Source organism: Crocodylus siamensis, chromosome 1 (genome assembly GCF_052110815.1).
Source record: "Crocodylus siamensis isolate JL-2025a chromosome 1, ASM5211081v1, whole genome shotgun sequence".
Classification (NCBI taxonomy): Eukaryota; Metazoa; Chordata; order Crocodylia; family Crocodylidae; genus Crocodylus; species Crocodylus siamensis.
Genome location: NC_143395.1, coordinates 37,417,044 through 37,435,450, shown reverse-complemented (window position 1 = coordinate 37,435,450; position 18,407 = coordinate 37,417,044). Strand labels below are relative to the sequence as shown.

Here is an 18,407-nt window from a genome sequence, read left to right as displayed (position 1 = left end):
CCTGCAAACTTGCTCTAGACACTTTATATGCCAGCATCCAAATTATTAATAAACATGTTCAACAGCACCAAGTCCAGGACAAACCCCTGTGGGAAACCACTTAAAACCTCCTGCCATTGTGATATGGCATTGTGACCCCTACACCTCCAAGAGTGCATTCAGCAGTGGGGAACCAGCCCACCGCTGCCCAAGCCCACAGCAGGCAACCCACCCTCACCCACCATGGGCTCCGCTCCCATGCCACCTGTTGGGGAAGGGGGAGCCAGGCTCTGCACCCTGTTCTGGGTGGCAGCTGGGGCTCGGGCACTGTCCAAAACTGAACAGGGGGCTGCAGACATGGGTCCCTGGCCCCCTGGCCCCAGCAGCTGGGGGGGGCCCCTCTGGCAGGGCTGCGGTGGGCAGGGGGCTGTGGGGCACCAGCAGGGCTGTGGAAGATGGGCAGGTGGAATGAGGGACACCAGCAGAGCCAGGGAGGTTGGTGGGGGAGAGTAAGCAACACCAACAGGGCTGGGTGTGTTGTTGGAGGGGGGAGGAGTAAGGGATAACACCAGGGCCAGGCAGCTGTACAGGGGAGTGGCAGGCACTGACAGGGCCAGGGGACTGTGGCAGGGAGAGTGAGGGGCACTGGCAAGGGCTGTAATTGGGGAGTAAGGAGCAATAGCAGGGCTTTTAGATGGATATAGTGTGGGGGGGGGGAGTGAGAAGCACTGGTACTGCTGGAGGATGGTCAATGGGGATTGAAGGGCCTGGACCTGCATTCTGTAAGTGAAGGGGGGAAGGGGACGTCTGGTTTTCCATGCTAAAAAAAACCAAGATCAAATACTAAAACGTATAGTTATTTAGAATTTATTTTATTATAGTCACTGAGGTACTAGTAGGCTTCCAAATTGCTTTAAAATTGTAAGTATATCAATAAAATATTTTGTATTTTGTTCAATTGATATATATATAGTGACATTTAATTTTAGTCATGGATTTGGGTGTTTTAAAACCAGAGAATTTGTGATTCTTTGTCAGGGAAAACCAGGATCCCTGCTTATAATATACTCCAGTAACTTTCTAGGTATTGAGGTAAGTCTAGCCGGTCTCTAGTTCCCCGGCTCCTCCTCTTTACTTTTTTTTTAAAAAGGGAAACTACACTGGCCCTTTTCCAGTCCTCTGGTACCCGACCCATCTCCCATGACTTCAAGAAGATCCCATGGCTTTGAAATCTCCTCAGCTAGTTAATAAACACTGAAAGGAGTGTGGTGTGTTTTGTGGGGTGCAAGAGAAGGAGCAAGAAGAAACCTAGACACACAACTGGAAGCCAAGACAAATAACAGAAAGTAGGAATGCTGCAGACATATCTAACTGGATACTTAGTTTTGGATCTGCTTGAAAAAGGATACAAAGCATCTGCAGGAAGGCAGACATGAGAAGTATGACAACACTTAAGCCTATTTGTAATGGTGGGAGAGAAGAAATCTGCAACACTAAACCACACAAAGGAGCAAGCTAATTTGTGAACATTGAGGTCATGCAAAAGTTTTCCATGTGATGGCAGCAACATACTGTGGGCCTCACCAGCCTGTTAGAAATGCGCAGCTTGCATCTTGCACCTGATAAGAAAAAAATACTGCCCAAGGCTCCTTCCTCCCCAGCTTCTCCCTAGTCTTTCTTATGCTGGTTGCAGTTTCTCCCCCCGGTCCGCCTTTCTCATGCTGATACAGAAGCTGGAATTCAATTGACTGTAGCCTTGAAGTGTAAACTTTTCGTGAACTGTTGTGGTCTTTGAGCATGGTTAATTAGCTGATGCATATTTACCTCTCCGCCCTGCATACTTAAGTAGCTAATTACACTATGCATGCGATGTATGTAGTGATGTAACTACATGTATGCTTGTATGAAATGGAAGTAGCTGTAAGAGTTCCGGTGTCTGCACACCTGCTCAGGAGAGAGAAGATAAATTCCACTTGCAAATACCAATGCGGGGTCAGAGTAATTTGAGTACCTCACTCTGCTCTGACCTTTGTTTGCAAACAAATACAACCTTTTATGCCGGCGGCTGAGTGTGTGTCTGTGATACTTTGCGAGCCTGCAAAGAAACGAACCGCCTTTGTGCAACAAGCCCATGCTGAAGCTTTCCCCACATGGGAATGGAGTGAGGCCTCATTAAAGCAGAAGGCCAAATCTTATGTTAGCAAAACTTAAAAACAAACTATGTCTAAGCTAGGCCTACGACAACAGTAAGTCTTTGTAGAATTTAGACATAATTAATCTCATCCCTCGGTGTGAGGAGCAGCAGCCAGCCTAGATTTAGCGGAAGGAAACATAACTGTGTGCACCTGCATAAAAACCCAGGAAATAGATCAAAGGGGGAAAAAAAGAAATATATAACCAATACAAGAAGTGATTTTTGTGCTCTTATGGTTACTTGTAACAACACATATAGTGTTCATAGCAGGCAAGCACTCTTTAGCCCTTTTTATTTTATAAAAATGCTCAGAATATGCAACAGGAAGTAAGCTTCATATCAACCTCTTATACTAGGGGCGTCCAACCTTTTTGAATGTGGAGACGGATCACGAACTTTTAACTACCCAGTGGGCCAGCAAGTCATATTCAAAGACCTCACAGGAAGTGGTATCACATCAGGAAGTGATGTCACGTGACCTTTGACACCAATGAAGTTGCAGGAAGTACCAATGAAATGGGTCTGGAAATGTGGTTTAAAATCCAAAATAAAAACAATATAAAAGAAAGAATGAAATAATACCAAACACTTGACTAAAATAAACACCTTCACGTCTACTCACTTCTCAATGAATGAAAGAAGCATAATGCAAGTCGGCAGATCAAATGTGGAAAAGATATCAGCCAGAGTGGAAACTAATCAAAGCAACAAAATATGGGCGTTTTTGGGAATAATCTTCAAGATTTACTTTTATTGAGTTAATAATTTGTTAGTAACACATCTTTAACAAGTAGTAACAAGTTGAAGCCCCAATCCCGCACAAAGAGAAACAGAAGCAAACACAATCCAAACACCAGACAGTATTTTTACAAAGATTTTTACCCGCTCCAAATTAACATTGGAGCCCAGATCATTCATGCTCTATTCTTGAGCATATTGTTCAGCGTTAAAGGAGCGAGCATACAGCACAGCTGCAGGGGGCGCTGCCACAGCTTCCCCTCCCTGGTGCAGCCCCGCCAGCCCAGCCCAGCCCGCCCCCGCTGAGCCGCGGGTTGCCCACCTGCTGCTGCACTCCCCCTACCTGCGCCAGCTGGTCCTAAAGGGCAGGCGGCTCCGCCGCCGCTTCTGCTGGCCAGTGCCGACCCAGCCGGGCGTCCTCAGCAGCACGCGGGAAGCCAGCTTGAGCCACCTGCTGCCCCACATGGCATGGGCCCCGCCAGGTCGGCGCCGGTCGGGAAAAGCAGCACGCACCTGAAGCCGGCTTCCCACGCGCTGCTGGGCACGGGAGGAGGCCGACCCGGTCGGCAGCGGCCAGCAGAAGCGGCGGCGGAGCCGTGTGCAGCTTGGGACTGACCGATGCAGGCAGGGGAAAATGCAGCTGGGTCCCTGCCGCTCCGGCCAAGCTCGTCCCGCCCCGAGCAGCACACGGCTCCGCCGCCACGTCTGCCGGCCGGTGCAGACCCGGCCAGGCTCCTCCCGTGCGCGGCAGCGCGTGGGAAGCCGGCTTCAGCCGCATGGGACGGACGCAGCCGGGTCAGCACCGGCCAGGAAAAGGGGCATGCGGCGGAAGCCCCACGCGCCGCTGGGGTCGGCACGAGCCCGGCCTGCACCGCCCAGCAGAAGCGGCGGCGGAGCCGTGCGCGCTCCGGACGGGACGGGACGGGACGGGACGAGCCCGGCCGCAGCGGCAGGGGCCCAGCTGCACTGCCCCCCGCCTGCACCGGGCAGCCCGAGCGGCACACCCCTCCGCCTCTGCCGGCCGGTGACGACCTGGCTGGGCTCCTCCCACCCCCAGCAGCACGTGGGAATCCGGCTTCAGCCGCGTGCGGGTCCCGGGGCAAGGGGCGGAGCCAGCGGAGAAGCGGCGGCGCCGTTCCCAGCTCGCCCCGTCAGGCGCGGTTGGGGCAGCTCTCGGGGCAGCGGGGCTGAGCCCAGCCCCACGGCGGGAAGCGGCTCCCCTCCCCTCGCTGCCGGCTGGGACCCGCGGGCCGGCCCTGCCTGCCTCGCCGCTGCCGTGGAGCAGGCGCCAGGACTCCTCGCCTGTCCTGAGCGAGGGACGTGGGGCCAGAGAAAACAGCTTGGCGGGCCACACGGCAGCCGGTGGACCGTTTATTAGACAAGCCTGTCTTATGCTATGTTCGCAGGTAGTATCCGGGTGCTCAAAGTTCATAATGTCAGAGGGAGAAAAACAAACAATCCCACTTCACCGCTGATGTCCTTCCTTAAACTATAGTCTCACCAGAGACAGACCAGTCTTCTTGCCTGTGAGCTCAAATAAGAATTCAGTTAAAATCTTTGGTCAGCTTGACCGTCTGGTTCTCCCACTCTACCAGGTACTGTTTGGTATTCTATGTGTAGGGCTACTGATCTAAATCATACAGAGGGCTTTAAAAATATAAAAAATGGGAACAAGGTCCTTGCCCTGAACAGCTTAAAAAGACTCCCTGCTTTGAACAGTTTATGCAGTACAATTTTCTCTCGTGCCTAGCCCTTAACAGATACTTAAAATGGATTATTAAAAAAAAAAGTAAAAAAAAAAAATGCATGAAAATTCCTCCTATACATAACACATTTTAGAGAGATCACTTTTCAGATTTTTAATGTTGGAAGGGCTCTAAAGAGCATCCAAGTCCAACCTCCTGCACAGATGCAGGATTCAGTACTGTTAACCAATTCCAACAGTAAAGGAGACTTCCCTAGTGTGAACTCTGGGGCCTTATGGGTAGCACTGCCTGTCAGGTATGTAGCCCCTCCCCTCAACTCGCCTGCCATGACTTTGATGTTAAGCTATCTGGAGAGGGAGTTCAGTGGAGATCTTCTTGGGGGGGCTTACCAACCATGGCAGTACTCACAATTGTTCGGCATGATGTTCCACGGGGCTCCGCCTCCCCTACACCCTGTCCACTCACCAACTGGATAGGTGATTGTGCAATGGTGGTCTCAGTCCCATGGGTTTACCCGATGCCTGCTTCAGGTGGGGGGGACCCACATTTGAGTGGGCTCCGTCAGCTCTGGTCCGTTTGACCTTGCTGCCCCAACCTCCCTCTATCTCCTTAATTTTCCTTTTTTTGTTTTTTTTCTTTCAAAAGCTATATTCTTCTGAGGAGGAGAGGGCTGCGGAGCTGCCTCCTTTATCCCAGGCTCCTCTAGGGGGCTCTAATGCCTCCTCTGCCCTACTCCCTATCGGGAGCTTCAATACTTCCTTAAGTCTGCCTTACGCAGGAAACCCTCTCCAGTTTCTTCACATACTTCACAAAGTGGGATGACTAAACTAGGCAATACTCCAAATATGGTGAACAAAATCTGTACTTTGTCCTATAAATATTCTCTCTTTAAACAAAGTAACATGACTCCAGGGAGATGGTTCTCCAGCTCCCTAACCCCATTCAGAATCCACGGTATTTTTTTTGAACCTCCAGAATTCTCCTAATCCCAGTCCCTCCCACAAATACAAAAGTTAAGACCAAGCAAACTTTTCTAAAAATATCACATACGTATCTAAATGTATGTTCTGCCCACTCCTGATACTATTTCTTTTCTGCGCTGAGGCTTCTTCTGCAACTTCTCCAGTCTTATGGTCTCAAGAAATCATAAGGTTTTTTTAAGACCCCTCCAGGGACCCCACCATCCCCCAGCCACCTACTTCCAAGTTCCCATCACAAACTCATCTGGCTGTGAGGTGTGGTATCCAAGATTTGTATTTGGACCACATATTTTGGTTCATGAGGAACATTTTTATAATGACTTTTTGTGATGATGAAACATACATGATTGATAGTTGTAAAATTTAATTTCTCTGTGTATTTGACAGGAGTCAAGGGTGCCATGCTGCCCAATCAATGTGACCCAATACCAACCTGGAGATACCACTGCTAGAAATAGAATCTCAGTAAATTTTCATACTTTCTAATGTGAATATCCACCCATTCCTACAGGCAGTCCTAACCAAGAGGTACACCAGTGAAGAGACACTTCAGATCCATCTCCATTGGCTGCTCTTGAGAGCTCATTCTCATGTATAAGAGACAATGTAGAGTGCTCATGGGTGCAAATGGGCAGGATGAGCTAAGGAACAGCCCAGTCAGGAGAGCTTACTACTGTGGTGTAGACAACCCCCCCAGATTTTAAGGCCAAAGGAGACCTCCTGAATAACACAGGACAAAATTTCTGAGCGTGCATCCAACATACCCTGCCCAGCTTTTATAAACTTTGGGTTTTTTAGACCTCCGGATATCCAGGGGTCTAATTTTCTCTGTGCACTGCAAGTTTGCAGCAATGGGAATATTTTTTCATTCCTGCACATGCCTCTTGCTCGTCTGGACGCACCCTGACAGTAGTTTCTGCATCAAGCCCATAAGTCATCTAAGCTTTTATAGCAAACCTTTTAGAAAGGCATCCAGACTCGATTTAAAGACTTCACGATGATGGACTATCCATCACATCAGTATGGAGTAGTCTGCTGGTTGGAGTGCAACAGGTATTCTATATTCCAGATACAGTTTCAATGTCAGAAATAAAAGTTAGTGTTCAATATCAGCTTCTTCCGTGATCCTGAAATGGTCTTAATTTTAATCTTCCTTAAAGAGATGTGGTGTGGCTTAATTAGGTATTCAGAAAATACTTGGATAATCCTACAATAAAAAACATTAGAAGACTTTATATAATTTTTGCTGCCTTTTATTACAGAATGGAGCAACAACATTCAATTTGTAAAAGATTGTCAGCATAAATCCTGATAAAGTAGTCTAAGATTTTTGTGTGTGTATATGTATATACATAAAAAAGCTATACTTTTCAACACTTCTGATATATGAATATGGGATTCTGATAGCAAATTAAAGACTAATCAACATGTGCACTGAGTTATTGCAACTAATTTTCTTTTTTTTGAACTCATTAAAAAAACTTTCATTTACGGGTGCATCAGTAGAGTTCTTGGGGGCCGATACCAATAGCCAATTTTTAAGTAGGTATATCAGTGATACGGATATCAGACTGATGTATCAGTGCAGCTCTACTTGCATTATACTCTTCTGGTGTTATTTTGCTTCTAAGCTAACAGCCAGATGTTTCAGTATTATATCCTCTTCTTTTGGATTGTTTCACCATTCAGTTTTCCAGATTGTCCAGTTTTCACTTCTGCATGTGGAAAGTTCCAGTCAGTTGGACTGACAACATGCATCGTCCTTTTATACATCCAGTAAGGGTTAAAAATAATTGACACAGAAACTAATCCCAGGAATAAGACGATAAAATGCAGAAGTCCAAGGTTTTCCACCACATCATTCCAATTGGAAATACACACCCACCACATGTGATAAGTAAGCATCATACGGCAGTGAAACAGATGGATCACTAGCCACTCATTTGCCTTCCAGAAAATGGAATGAGAATAGCCAGCCTGGAAAACACAGAGACAAGAAATGAGATTGCTGCTTCAAGACAACAATGTACATGGTCTTCATAAAGCAGAAGCAGGGGTGTAATTACCAGGGTCCTTGCCCTAGGTGGCAGAAGCAACAGCAGCGGCTGGGGTGGCAGTGGCAGCAGATGAGCTCCCATGACTGTTCTAATGAAAAATGCTTAAGTAGTAAATAGAATATAATCCTAACACAGGATACCCCTTTAAGCCTTAACTGCTAGGCTAGATAGTGGTTATCATACTTGAGCACGCTTTGTCTTTTAGCTCCCCTGAACCATGCCCTGTCTTTTCACAGTGAGTCAACAGGAGGGGTGGAAAGTGTTTGAACTCCCTCAGGCTGTGGACAGTCTAAAACATAAATCTTCCACTTCCTGGGCAAGCCCTCTAATCACCAGGTCATGATACAAATGGGAACTACTTCCTCCTCTTCCAGCAGGTTCATTTTACAGCCTCATTTTTCAAATTAAAAATAGAGCAAAAGGTCTGAAGAAAAACATTATATAATAAAGCCTTAAAATATGTATCATTATTAATATAGGTTTAGATTAAGAATGTTAGTAGTAACAATAGTAACTGACATCACTAAATGTACTACAGTTTTCCTATAGTAGATATATTTGTGTTGTGTTTGTTGGAGGAGTTGTAAAAACAAAGAGAAAACTGTAAAACAAGGTGAAAAGAAACAAAGGTGACAAGCAAGAAGCCAAAATGGTGATGGGAGATAAGAAAACTCATTTACTAAAAGCTGTAATTTTTCCAAGGACATGAATCCAATTCCCACGTCTCAGTGAAACAAAGACATTTAAATAAACCAAATCAGAAAAAGTTTACTAGAGCAACCCATGTATAAATATGTGGAATGGAGTGGAGATAAACTTGAAGAACTCAGTAAATCCAAGACAACCTGCTGCCGGGCTACATGCCAAACTCCTCTGCCCAGGCAGTATACGTGAAAATCCATCTTGCACGATCACAGGTAGCCAGATAGACAGTGGCATAACCATTTATTCTAGTGCTTTAGCATGTAAAGCACAAGTGATCAGACTGTAGACCTTTTGCCGCTTTTGTCAGTAGACAACCTACCAAACACCTACAATGCAGGTAATAACTATGGCTTATAATTCCAATTAAGGACCTGCATAGAAGTAGAGCTGTGAAAGCTTGGGGGGAAAAAAAGAGAACTTTTGGGGAAAAAAAACCTTTTTTCTTCCATTTTTTTCCCTGGAAGGCATTTTTTGTTTTCCAAAAAATTGAAAAAATGGAAAGTTTTTGGAAAAATTTAAAAAACCTCTTATGAAATGTTTTGTTTTAAAATGATGAATAAAATCTTTAACACAAGGTGTTCATGTATTGCTACCCTTGGAGTTGGAGGGAACCTCCCTCCTCCTGGCCCTGTGATCTTGAGATCCACAGAAGTCCAGAAGCAGCACAAAGGAGCTAAAAGAAAGTATGCTTCTTTATTGAAAGGTAAGGGTTTAAATGTCTCTGAATTCAGTATATTAAACTATATTTTTAGCTGCATTAGTATATTTTCATAACCTATGTAATTCATAATTGAATTCCTATTAATCTGTTTTTGTGACAAATCACCCAACCTTAGCAGTGAGGGGATGCCTGTGGGGCAGGAAAGCTGTTCACAGTTAACTCCGAGGAGGCCTCTCCTCCATCCATTATAAATGTGTACATGCTGTAGCTCAGTGTTTATATATGCAAGCTAGCCACTAAATTACATGCATCTTTTTTCTCCCTCAGCAAAACTGTGTAACCAACTTCTAGCATATGGAAACATTTCTACACTACAAGTTATTCTGAGAAAAAAATGTGACTTGCAAATACTTTCAAATGAAATGTGTGTTTCCAAATTCTACTAGGGTGACTAAATACATCCTTTTATGTAAGAAATGTCCTGCAGAAATTTAAAAAATCCTTCATGGCTGTAAGTGAGGAAGAGGTAGATCAGGATGATGGAAGTGTAAGTAGCTCTTTCCAACGTTCTTGATCCAGAAGTCCTCCTACTGCTGCTGCTGTACCTTCTTCTATAACACCAGTATCACAAAGGTGGCCCAATCAACAGCCTCAAGTAATCAAATATTGCAACCAACTGTATACAAAAGACTCTCAATAGCTTCATTTGTAGACAAGATGACACCTGAAGATCAGGAAAATAATTGACCATGCTGCTGCAAATCTCTTGGATCCAAGATTCAAAGGCAGAAATGTTAGTGATTTGACTAGATTACAAAACAAGCAACACACTTAGGACTCAATGTTGGAAAGGTATTTTCAAATGTTGCAGATTACAGAACATCTTCAGGTATTTGGTCCAGAAGTGCAGTCTGGAATTCTGCCAAGCATATCCATCCTGCAACAGGGTGGCAAGGCCTTTGCACAAAACCACCTCTGACTCTTCTTGTTCCTATCCTGCTTCAGATTCCTCCATCTTCTGCAGCATGTGAAAGAAACTGGTCTATGTTTGGGAATACTCACACCAAATTAAGAAATAAACTAACACGTGAAAGAGTAGAGAAGCTTGTCTCAATCTGGGAAAATCTTCAGTTTTCAGAAGTCCATGCAGATGATAAAAATGAAGGATCAGAAGAATCAGAAACTGCTGATAGTGATAGCTCAGAAAATGGGACTGATTAGATAAAGTTTCATGTAGCAAATTTGTATTCAATGAGTCTTGGAGTTTTTTTCCTTTTTCTCACCTTTTTCTCTAAAAATCAGTGCTTTCTGTATCTGCTTGACACTGTGGAGGAGACTAGGTCCAGAATACATATTAACTTTCTCTGTTTTACTATACTGTTGACAGTTTCTTACCTTTTCAAATTTAATTTTTTCCTGCCTCTCATAAACTGGCAAAAACTAAGAGTTCCTTAAAGTTCAGCAGCCTGTAGCTCCATTTGTAACAAAAATTAAAAACATTTTAAAGTGAACTCAATTAGTAAATTTGTAATTATTGTCTGAATAAACTATACTTCTAAATTTAATAAATATACCAAACACAATAATTTTATGAGCAAACTAAGTTATACATAATACATTTTATGTTCTTAAAGTAGCAAAGTGAATTTATACCGGCAAAGGGTGGTAAGAAAATAAGTATTGGATATATTTCAATTTCTCCAAAAAAAAAATTGGGAAAAAAATGGCTTCAACATTTCTGGAAATTTACATCTCCACCTAGAACTAGTCACTTAAAAGTGAGCTTTTGGAATTGCCACTCTGAGGCACCCATCTCTCTTCACGCATTGCAAAGGAAATCAGGACACCTAACTCCAGATTCTGGATTTAACTCCGGCAGCCTGGTGCCTGCAAATTACGTATTGTAGTGCCTTACTTGCAGGGATTTAACTCTTGCTGACTTTGGACCCATTAAACTACTTTTCAGAGACTTAAATGCAATATGGTTTGATTCACTTCCAGTTTCAAAGAAAAATTCTCTCTCAATCCTAGAACTAATCTTCCAATTTGGAGGCTAGTATTTCTTTGCTTGTGGATTTGTATAAGGGGAACAGGCAACATCTGGATTACGTGGGCAACTTCTAGTTTAACTAATGAACACAAGGGAATGATCAACTCTTACCTTTAAAAGCAGCCAGGAGATGCAAGTGGTCGGAGTACTCATCTCAAGTAGCATGCCCATCAAGGGTAGGTAGTGTCCAGACTTGGTGTTAAGTATCAGACCAAGCAAGCCAACAAAGGCAAGGAAATGATGCACTACTACAAATACATCAAATGTCTTGAAAATCAAGTTAGATAGATGAACAGTTACATTTTCAAGCAAGAAGAATCCAAATGCTATTAAACAGGTAAACCAGCTCCATTTCTGCTGTGAATATACTCTGTCAGCTTGAAAAACAGGATCTATGAGTAAGGCCCACAAGCCAGAAACCCAACTTTGAAGTCCAAAAACACCACGTGTGACTTTTATGTTCCAGAAGACTTTCTCCTTTGATGAAAAGTTACAGTAAGTGACACTGATCCAGGAGGACAACAAGTATGACAAAAGAAACACTTCTAAGTAGAACAAAAAGCCAACTGCTACCAAAATGAAACGAACTTCCCAGAGAAGATAATCCCAGTCAAACATAGTGCTGGGCATTGCATCTTCATTTGCAAGATCCATTTCTTCTCTCTGCAACTCAAAAGTCTTCAGTGAGAAGCTTTAAGAACCCACAAGTGTGCTGATCTATTTTAGGTCTACGTAGCCCATCTCATTACATAGAGCAGAAACCACACACTCTTCTTGTCTATGATTTAAAAAAACACATAACATTGGTAAAGAATGTATGTACATTATGGCAGGCTCAGCGGTTTCAGGAGAGTTAAGAATACTATTTCCATGAATATTGCATAAACCATAAAGAAACTGCTTTCTTGACGATAATTAGCTAAATATATAAAGAAGAAGAACATGTGGCTTTAAGAAAGAAACCCTATTTTCTTACTTGCAGAACTTGGATGAACACAAGATCTTGCAATGTACAAGGTCTACTGCAATAACATCTTGTTCACAGCAGAAACAGGAGGCAGGCAAGGGCACCTGCGGCTGCCTTCCCCAGACAGCAGGCCCCTAGGCACCTCCTCTGCTGGGTTATAGAAAATGAGGGTTGGGAGGGACCTCAGTTGGTCACATCTAATCCAACCCCCTTCTCAAAGCAGGACTGGCCCCATTAGCTTATCCAAGCCAAGGCTTTGTCCTTCAACTATCTATAATGTAACATTCTTCCAGTTATTTTTCCTTACTATTCTTTCCCATTACTGCTAAACGTGTAACAACACACTGCAATCTTCTCTGTCCCCAGCTGCTGCTTCCTGCCCTTGGACATGGGAATAGTGTGCAGGCAGATGTGCAGGGAGGATCTAGGTTGTGCAGGTTCAGAGTGCAGTGGCGGAAGGGGTGCCCACAAGGACATGTGGTGCAATGGTGGAGGAGGAAAAGGAAGGGATGGGATGAGGAAGTGCCTATGCAGTACAGCAGTGGGGACAAGGGTGCCTGTGTGAGATGCACTGCAGTGACAAGGGCATCTGCGTGGCAAATGGATCAGGCACCTGTAGCTCACCCTTGTGCATAAGCAACATGTGGCCCTTGTGGGTGCATCCTGTGGTTTGCGCAGCATGTGACCACTTTGAAGTAGAACATCTTAAAAGATATGACATGTTCACGCTACAAACACTTCATCCATGTCCTAGCAACATGAGAGAGCCTCTCTGAAAAAACAGTATGAAGTAGTCTTGGCATCAACAACTAAGCTCTGCACTTAATATATTCATCTACATACAGATCCGGAAAATAAAACTAGGCTTAGAAATCATTTGTGTTACAAGTTTAACGTCAAGTGCAATAAAGAAGCTCAAAGCTACCAGAGATGTGGGTTTTCTGGAAAATTTTCCAATGCCCCAAATAAAGCATGATCTGATTTAGCATGTTTATTTCACTTATATTTAGTAAACAAAACTAAAAAAGTACCCCCATGTTAATTTTATGTCCTAATAGACAAAAGTATTTGAACTGAAGTATTTGATTAGGAACAAAATTGAATACAGCACACTTAATGTGGTTTAAATGTTATATCCAAACAAATTCAAAGCTTTATGTGGAAAGAAATTATTTATATTGTAATACTTGTAAAAACATAAAGAGAATACACAATAGCATGTATTTCTCTTACATTGTTTGTTTAAATTTAGGAAAAAAACCCAAGGCACTGAAAACTGTTGACATACCAATTTTAGCACACCCAAAGAACTGTGTACGGTATGCCATGATTGTCCACTCATCTGCTTCAACAGTTTAATTCTCTTTCACTGCGGTCATTGCAGCACCTCCAGTTTCACTGTCACTATCTGTAGAATCACTTGCACTGATTAGCTCCATCTCAGAATCCGATTGAGGCAAATCTAATTCAAAACTACTTGAACCACACTCTCTTTCTCTAAAAGATGGTTTTACCAATGAGCCTATGGGCAAGGGCAACTACTCATCACACTGCATCTTCTTCATGAATTGTGCTTCCGACTGTCTAGAGCAAGAGATTTTGAGAAACAGAAACAAGCTTAGCAGTGTATTCATTTGTTAGTCTATTCCTCTTTTTTGTCTTGATTGAGCTGAAAGCCTTCCAGTTCTGTTCACAAGAAACTGCTGTTGGTGGACTGCTTAGGATCCTTAGAGCAAACCTGGACAACAGTCGGGTGTTACAGTATCTCTTCCACCATGTGAGAGGAGACATATTCTCTGCTGCCTGCCAAATGATGTGTCTGCTCCCCAGTTTTTCTTTTGTACCGTACTCAGCAATGTCTGTCAACACAGCTATTTTGTCAATGTTGGGGATGTTCTTAGTTACTTCCATAATTGTATCGAGAGCAGTAGATAATTCATCTTCTTATAAATGTTGTTCTCCATGTTGAGGATCCCAAAGGTTTGCTGCCAGATGAACTGGATGAGTGCAAAACTTAGATCTCTTAGTAAACATTTTTTTACTTCTTTTTTGGATAGAGGTAAAGAAGGTAACAGCTCAATCAGATTTTCATTCAGTTGTCTAAATATCTCTGGAACCTTTGAAAGGCTTGGTGTATCTCCAAGTTTCCTGATAGCCACTGAAACTGGTAGCAGCAAACTGAATGCTCCTTGAACTCAAACTCAGTAATTTGGCTATGAGTGAAGAGATAGCAAGCGCAGGCCCCTCCAGGGTACAAGCCCTTGTATCTGATAACGCGAGTAACATGAAAGCTGCATGGCAAATATTAAAGGCAAAGTATCCTCATTTAATGTATCTGGCTGTCTTGTTCATGGGTTGAATCTTCTGACAAAGGACATAGCCTGCATACACCTGTATGACGAGGAGATTTGGTAGCTATTGCTTTCAGGAATACTGGTTCAGGTGTTGCTAACATAAAGTTCAATAAAGGATTTCCTTGTATATCAGTCCATCCATCTGACATCAGAGTCAGTGATTCTGCTTGGCCAATCCTTTGAATAACCATTGTTTGAACTCAGTCATACTTTCTATCCGAGAGAGTGTGATAAGCAATAATGTGGTGGTAACTTATATGATGGGTGAATTAGTTTCTCGTGTTCCTTCCACTATTGATTTTCTGTTATGGAAAGAGGTATACCACTAGCAAATATAGCTCAACCAATGTCTCCTCTGCTTTTTCTTGATGTTCTTTTGACATTTTGTCCACAAAGCTTGATACAAAGCTTGACTATCTTGAACAGCTACTCGTGGTGGATCGCACATCCGGTGAGAGTGATCCTGAAAGCAAGGATCCTGCTTCTTCTTCCCCCAGACCTGGCAGCTCAACATTTTCATTTTCCATTTTTTGCAAATCTGCTATTTCACTTGAGCTACCAAGTTCCAGCAACAAAAGGGGGAAAAATATTTTAGCCTATTCTGATCTGGCCTTATCCATCAGAAGGAGGAGAAATGGCAGGGAGCTTGCTGCCCCCACTCCCTGCCAGAAAGAACACTGCTGCTCATCTTGCCGCTCAGTTGCCCTGGGACCGCAGAGCCAGAGAGAAGTATAGTCTGGCCTCTGCCATCAGCTAGAGGAGTAAGCTCGGTTGGCTGGGCTGATATAGGTAACTATTTATCTATTATGTAATTTTTTAAAAAAATATTGTTAAACATAAGCCACTTTGGGTGCTTAGTGCAAGCAGAAAAGCAGGAGACACACATTTTAAATAAATAAATAATACCCCAAAGTTGCATCGACAACTTTTAAAATTATGTTTTAAAACAATATAGATGTTAGTCTATACTTTATGTTATTTAACATATTAATTTGTTTACTTACATAGGATTCCTAAAGTAGACTTTTCTCAGATGATGTTTTCCCACCACTCCGTTGTACTTTCTGTATGTGGCTTATACTCTTTCAGGCCAGTTTCTACATGTTATTAAATGTTTCTTCATTCTTGTTACATGTTAGCATATTCCTGCCCGCAATATTTACATCTACCAACTTTCTTCCTTCCTTCAGTGGCTTGAACTTCACTATAATTATGCCACACACCAGTTGTTGTTTTTTTGATTAGGCATTATTATGACCACTTCGAACCAAAAGCACTAAAAACTAACAGATCTTATGCAAACACTTCCAACTTCCCCAACTCAAGAAAAGAAATGAGACACTGCTCTGTGTGTTTGCTGAACTGAAAAAGAAACGAACATTAATCACAATTTTGGTTCTGCTCTCACTTGCAGTCTGAGATGAAATAAGAATTTTAGCTTTGGTTTTTATTTGACCTGCACAGCCAATTAGGTGAATTCCTAACTTGATTTTTGGCTTGGATTATAACTGAGTGTATTTACTCTCCTGTTTACAAATCAATAAAACATAGATGTACTCTCTCTCACACACTTCCTAGGGATAATCACTTGAAAAACACTAATTATAACTTTGAAACTGCCCAGCTTGCCTAATATTGTATTGGCATCCATTCATTGTTACTAATGATTTTTATGAAACAATGAATTTTTTAAAATGGAAAATTTCCCACATAAATAAGGCACTGGAAAATTTTCAGACCCGCATCTCTGGGTGTAGGGTAGTCCAAAAAGCATTTCCATCTCTAATCCCAGCCCCCAAACTGTTCTTTATTCAAGTCATTATATTTAGTACAGTGGCTTGTGGGGCTTTCAGCTGGCAGCCTGGCAAGGCCTAACTGCACTTTGGGCGAGGAAAGACTAAGGTCAGAGATGTCCAGGAGAGTACCCCGGTGCTACAGAGGCATGACATGGAATGGTCCAACCTGGATTTCCAGACATAATCTTGAGCCCAAGAGCCAGTTCCTTATTTGAGCCATTATACTTAGAACAGTGGCTGGGGTGCTGTCAGTTGGCAGCCTGGCATGGCCAAAGCATGACCAGAGTCCCCCGTTGGCACAGAGACATGGGGCGGAATATCCCAAAAAGGATTTCCAATCATAACCTCAGACCAGAAGTCAGTTCCTTATTCAAGCCATTACTGTATTTAGTATAGTAGGCATTGGGGCATTGGGGACTGTGCCTTTCCACAGCCTAGCATGAACAATTTGTGCTGTGCGCAGGGCAAGACTCTGGTCAGATGTGTCCAGGAGAGTGCCCCGGTGCCACGGAGGTATGATGTGGGGTTGTCCAAACAGGACTTCTAGCCATAATCCCATCCCAAGGGCCACTTCCTTATTCGAGCCATTACAGTTAGTACAGTGGGCACAGGGGTGTCAGTACGCAGCCTGGAACGGCTAAACTGTGCTTTGGACCAGCAGGACTGTGGTCGGGGTTCTTTGGGACAGCCTCTCAGTGACAACAAGTTTGGGGTGTCCCACAAAGTACTTTGCCTTATAATCACGTCTTAATCTGACCTTCATTTACAGCTCTGTACTTGATGTGGGATATTATTTAACATATTAATTAATACATATGCATAGCTAATTAAAGTCTCTCTTTTTAAAGTGTGTAATTCATTAATAACTACCTTTTTTAAGTCTAGATGAATTCTGAAAAAGGAACGGGGAAAAGGAATCAACTTCAGCCTTATTAGAAACCCTGCCCTGGGGGTGAGGGCGGCTCGCAGGAATAAAGGCAATGCAGGATCATCCCCTGAGCCGACACCTCGACATCCTCCTCCTTAACTCAGCAGCAGACAAACCCAGCCCTGCCTTTCAGGGCATCACTAGGGGCTGGGGGCACAAGGGGCGACGCACAGACTCCAAACTTGCTCGAACAGACGCGCAGAGCAAGTGCAAGTAACTGCCCGCGACGCAGCTCTGGCTTCAGCCCGCCAATGCACCCGCTGCCGCCAAAGCCCGGGGCTGGGGCCTCTACCAGGATCCTCCCCATAGCACCGTTGAGGGTCGGGAAGGAAGGTCACCCCGTGGGCGGACCGGGACCAGGGTTTTGCCCGCCCCTGCAGGAGCCCCCCGAGGAGCGGGCGCGGGCCGGCTGCAGGCAGCGCTCAGAGGCGGGAGGCCGGGCCCCGGGCCCCGCTGGGGAAGATGCCCCTTTCCGGGCGAGAACACGGAGGCGGCCCCGGCCTTCCCGCCGCACCGCGCAGGGGAACGAGCCCCGCGGCACCGCCGCCCGGGCAGAGGCCGCGGCAGCCGTCGGGCGCTGCCCGCGGCGCGGCGGGGCTGGGAGGGGAGGGCCGCCGGGCCGCTGCTCACCGCCGGGCCTGTGCTGCCGCCTCTGGTCCCGGCTTCCGCCTTTTTTGAAACGGGAAGGCAGGACACGTGGCCGCCCGTTCCTCCAGCCAGCAGGAGCGGGGCAGGGCGGTGCGGGACGGGGCGGCCGGGCAGGTGCAGGCCCCTCCCTGCTGCCTGTCCCCCGGGCCCCGCACCCACCCGCGCAGGACTCCCCGGGGGAGGGCACCCGGGCGGGAAGCACAGAGCGGGGGGGCGCGTGCCCCATGGGCTCCTCGGGGCTGCGCACGGTGACGAGGAGCCGCCTCGCCCGCGCCACCTGGACGAGCTGTGCTGGTGCCAGCCCTGCCCCGCTCCCTCCCTCATCCCAAGGGCCTCAATTCGCACCCTCCCATGTCCCCTGTGCCCCACAGGCTTGCTCTCCCCACTGCCCGGCTCTTCCTTGGCCACGTGCATGGCTGTGGGGGCGCCCTGCAGCCCGTTCCCGGCAGCCCCAAGCGTTCCCGCTCCGGCGGGCCCGCGCCTGACCGCATCCCCGCACTATGCCGCAAATGTGGGACAGCCCGGGACCGGCACTCCCCACTGTCCCACCCATTAGGGCCAGGTGGTCACCGTGCTCTGCCCCACTTTCTGACTTGCACGCGCCCGTTGGCACCGCACAGCTAGAGCTCCAGTCACAGCCCATG

General features: G+C 45.2%; 1 protein-coding gene across 2 annotated transcripts; it reads right to left on the bottom strand.

The window, feature by feature from the left end:
- Positions 1 to 6,505: 6,505 nt before the first annotated feature.
- On the bottom strand, positions 6,506 to 17,851 carry LOC149872730 (protein CLN8-like). Of its 2 annotated transcripts, none has more exons than XM_090033273.1 (3): positions 17,746 to 17,851; positions 11,182 to 11,848; positions 6,506 to 7,574 (listed from the first exon to the last, which is right to left on the bottom strand). In XM_090033273.1, the coding sequence occupies exons 2-3, from the start codon at positions 11,722 to 11,724 to the stop codon at positions 7,251 to 7,253; spliced, it is 867 nt and encodes a 288-aa protein (XP_089889399.1). In that variant the 5' UTR covers positions 11,725 to 11,848; positions 17,746 to 17,851; the 3' UTR covers positions 6,506 to 7,250. The 2 variants fall into 2 exon arrangements, with proteins under 2 accessions (XP_089889399.1, XP_089889389.1); XM_090033263.1 differs by having other exon boundaries at positions 15,396 to 17,800.
- Between the last annotated feature and the right edge of the window lie 556 nt (positions 17,852 to 18,407).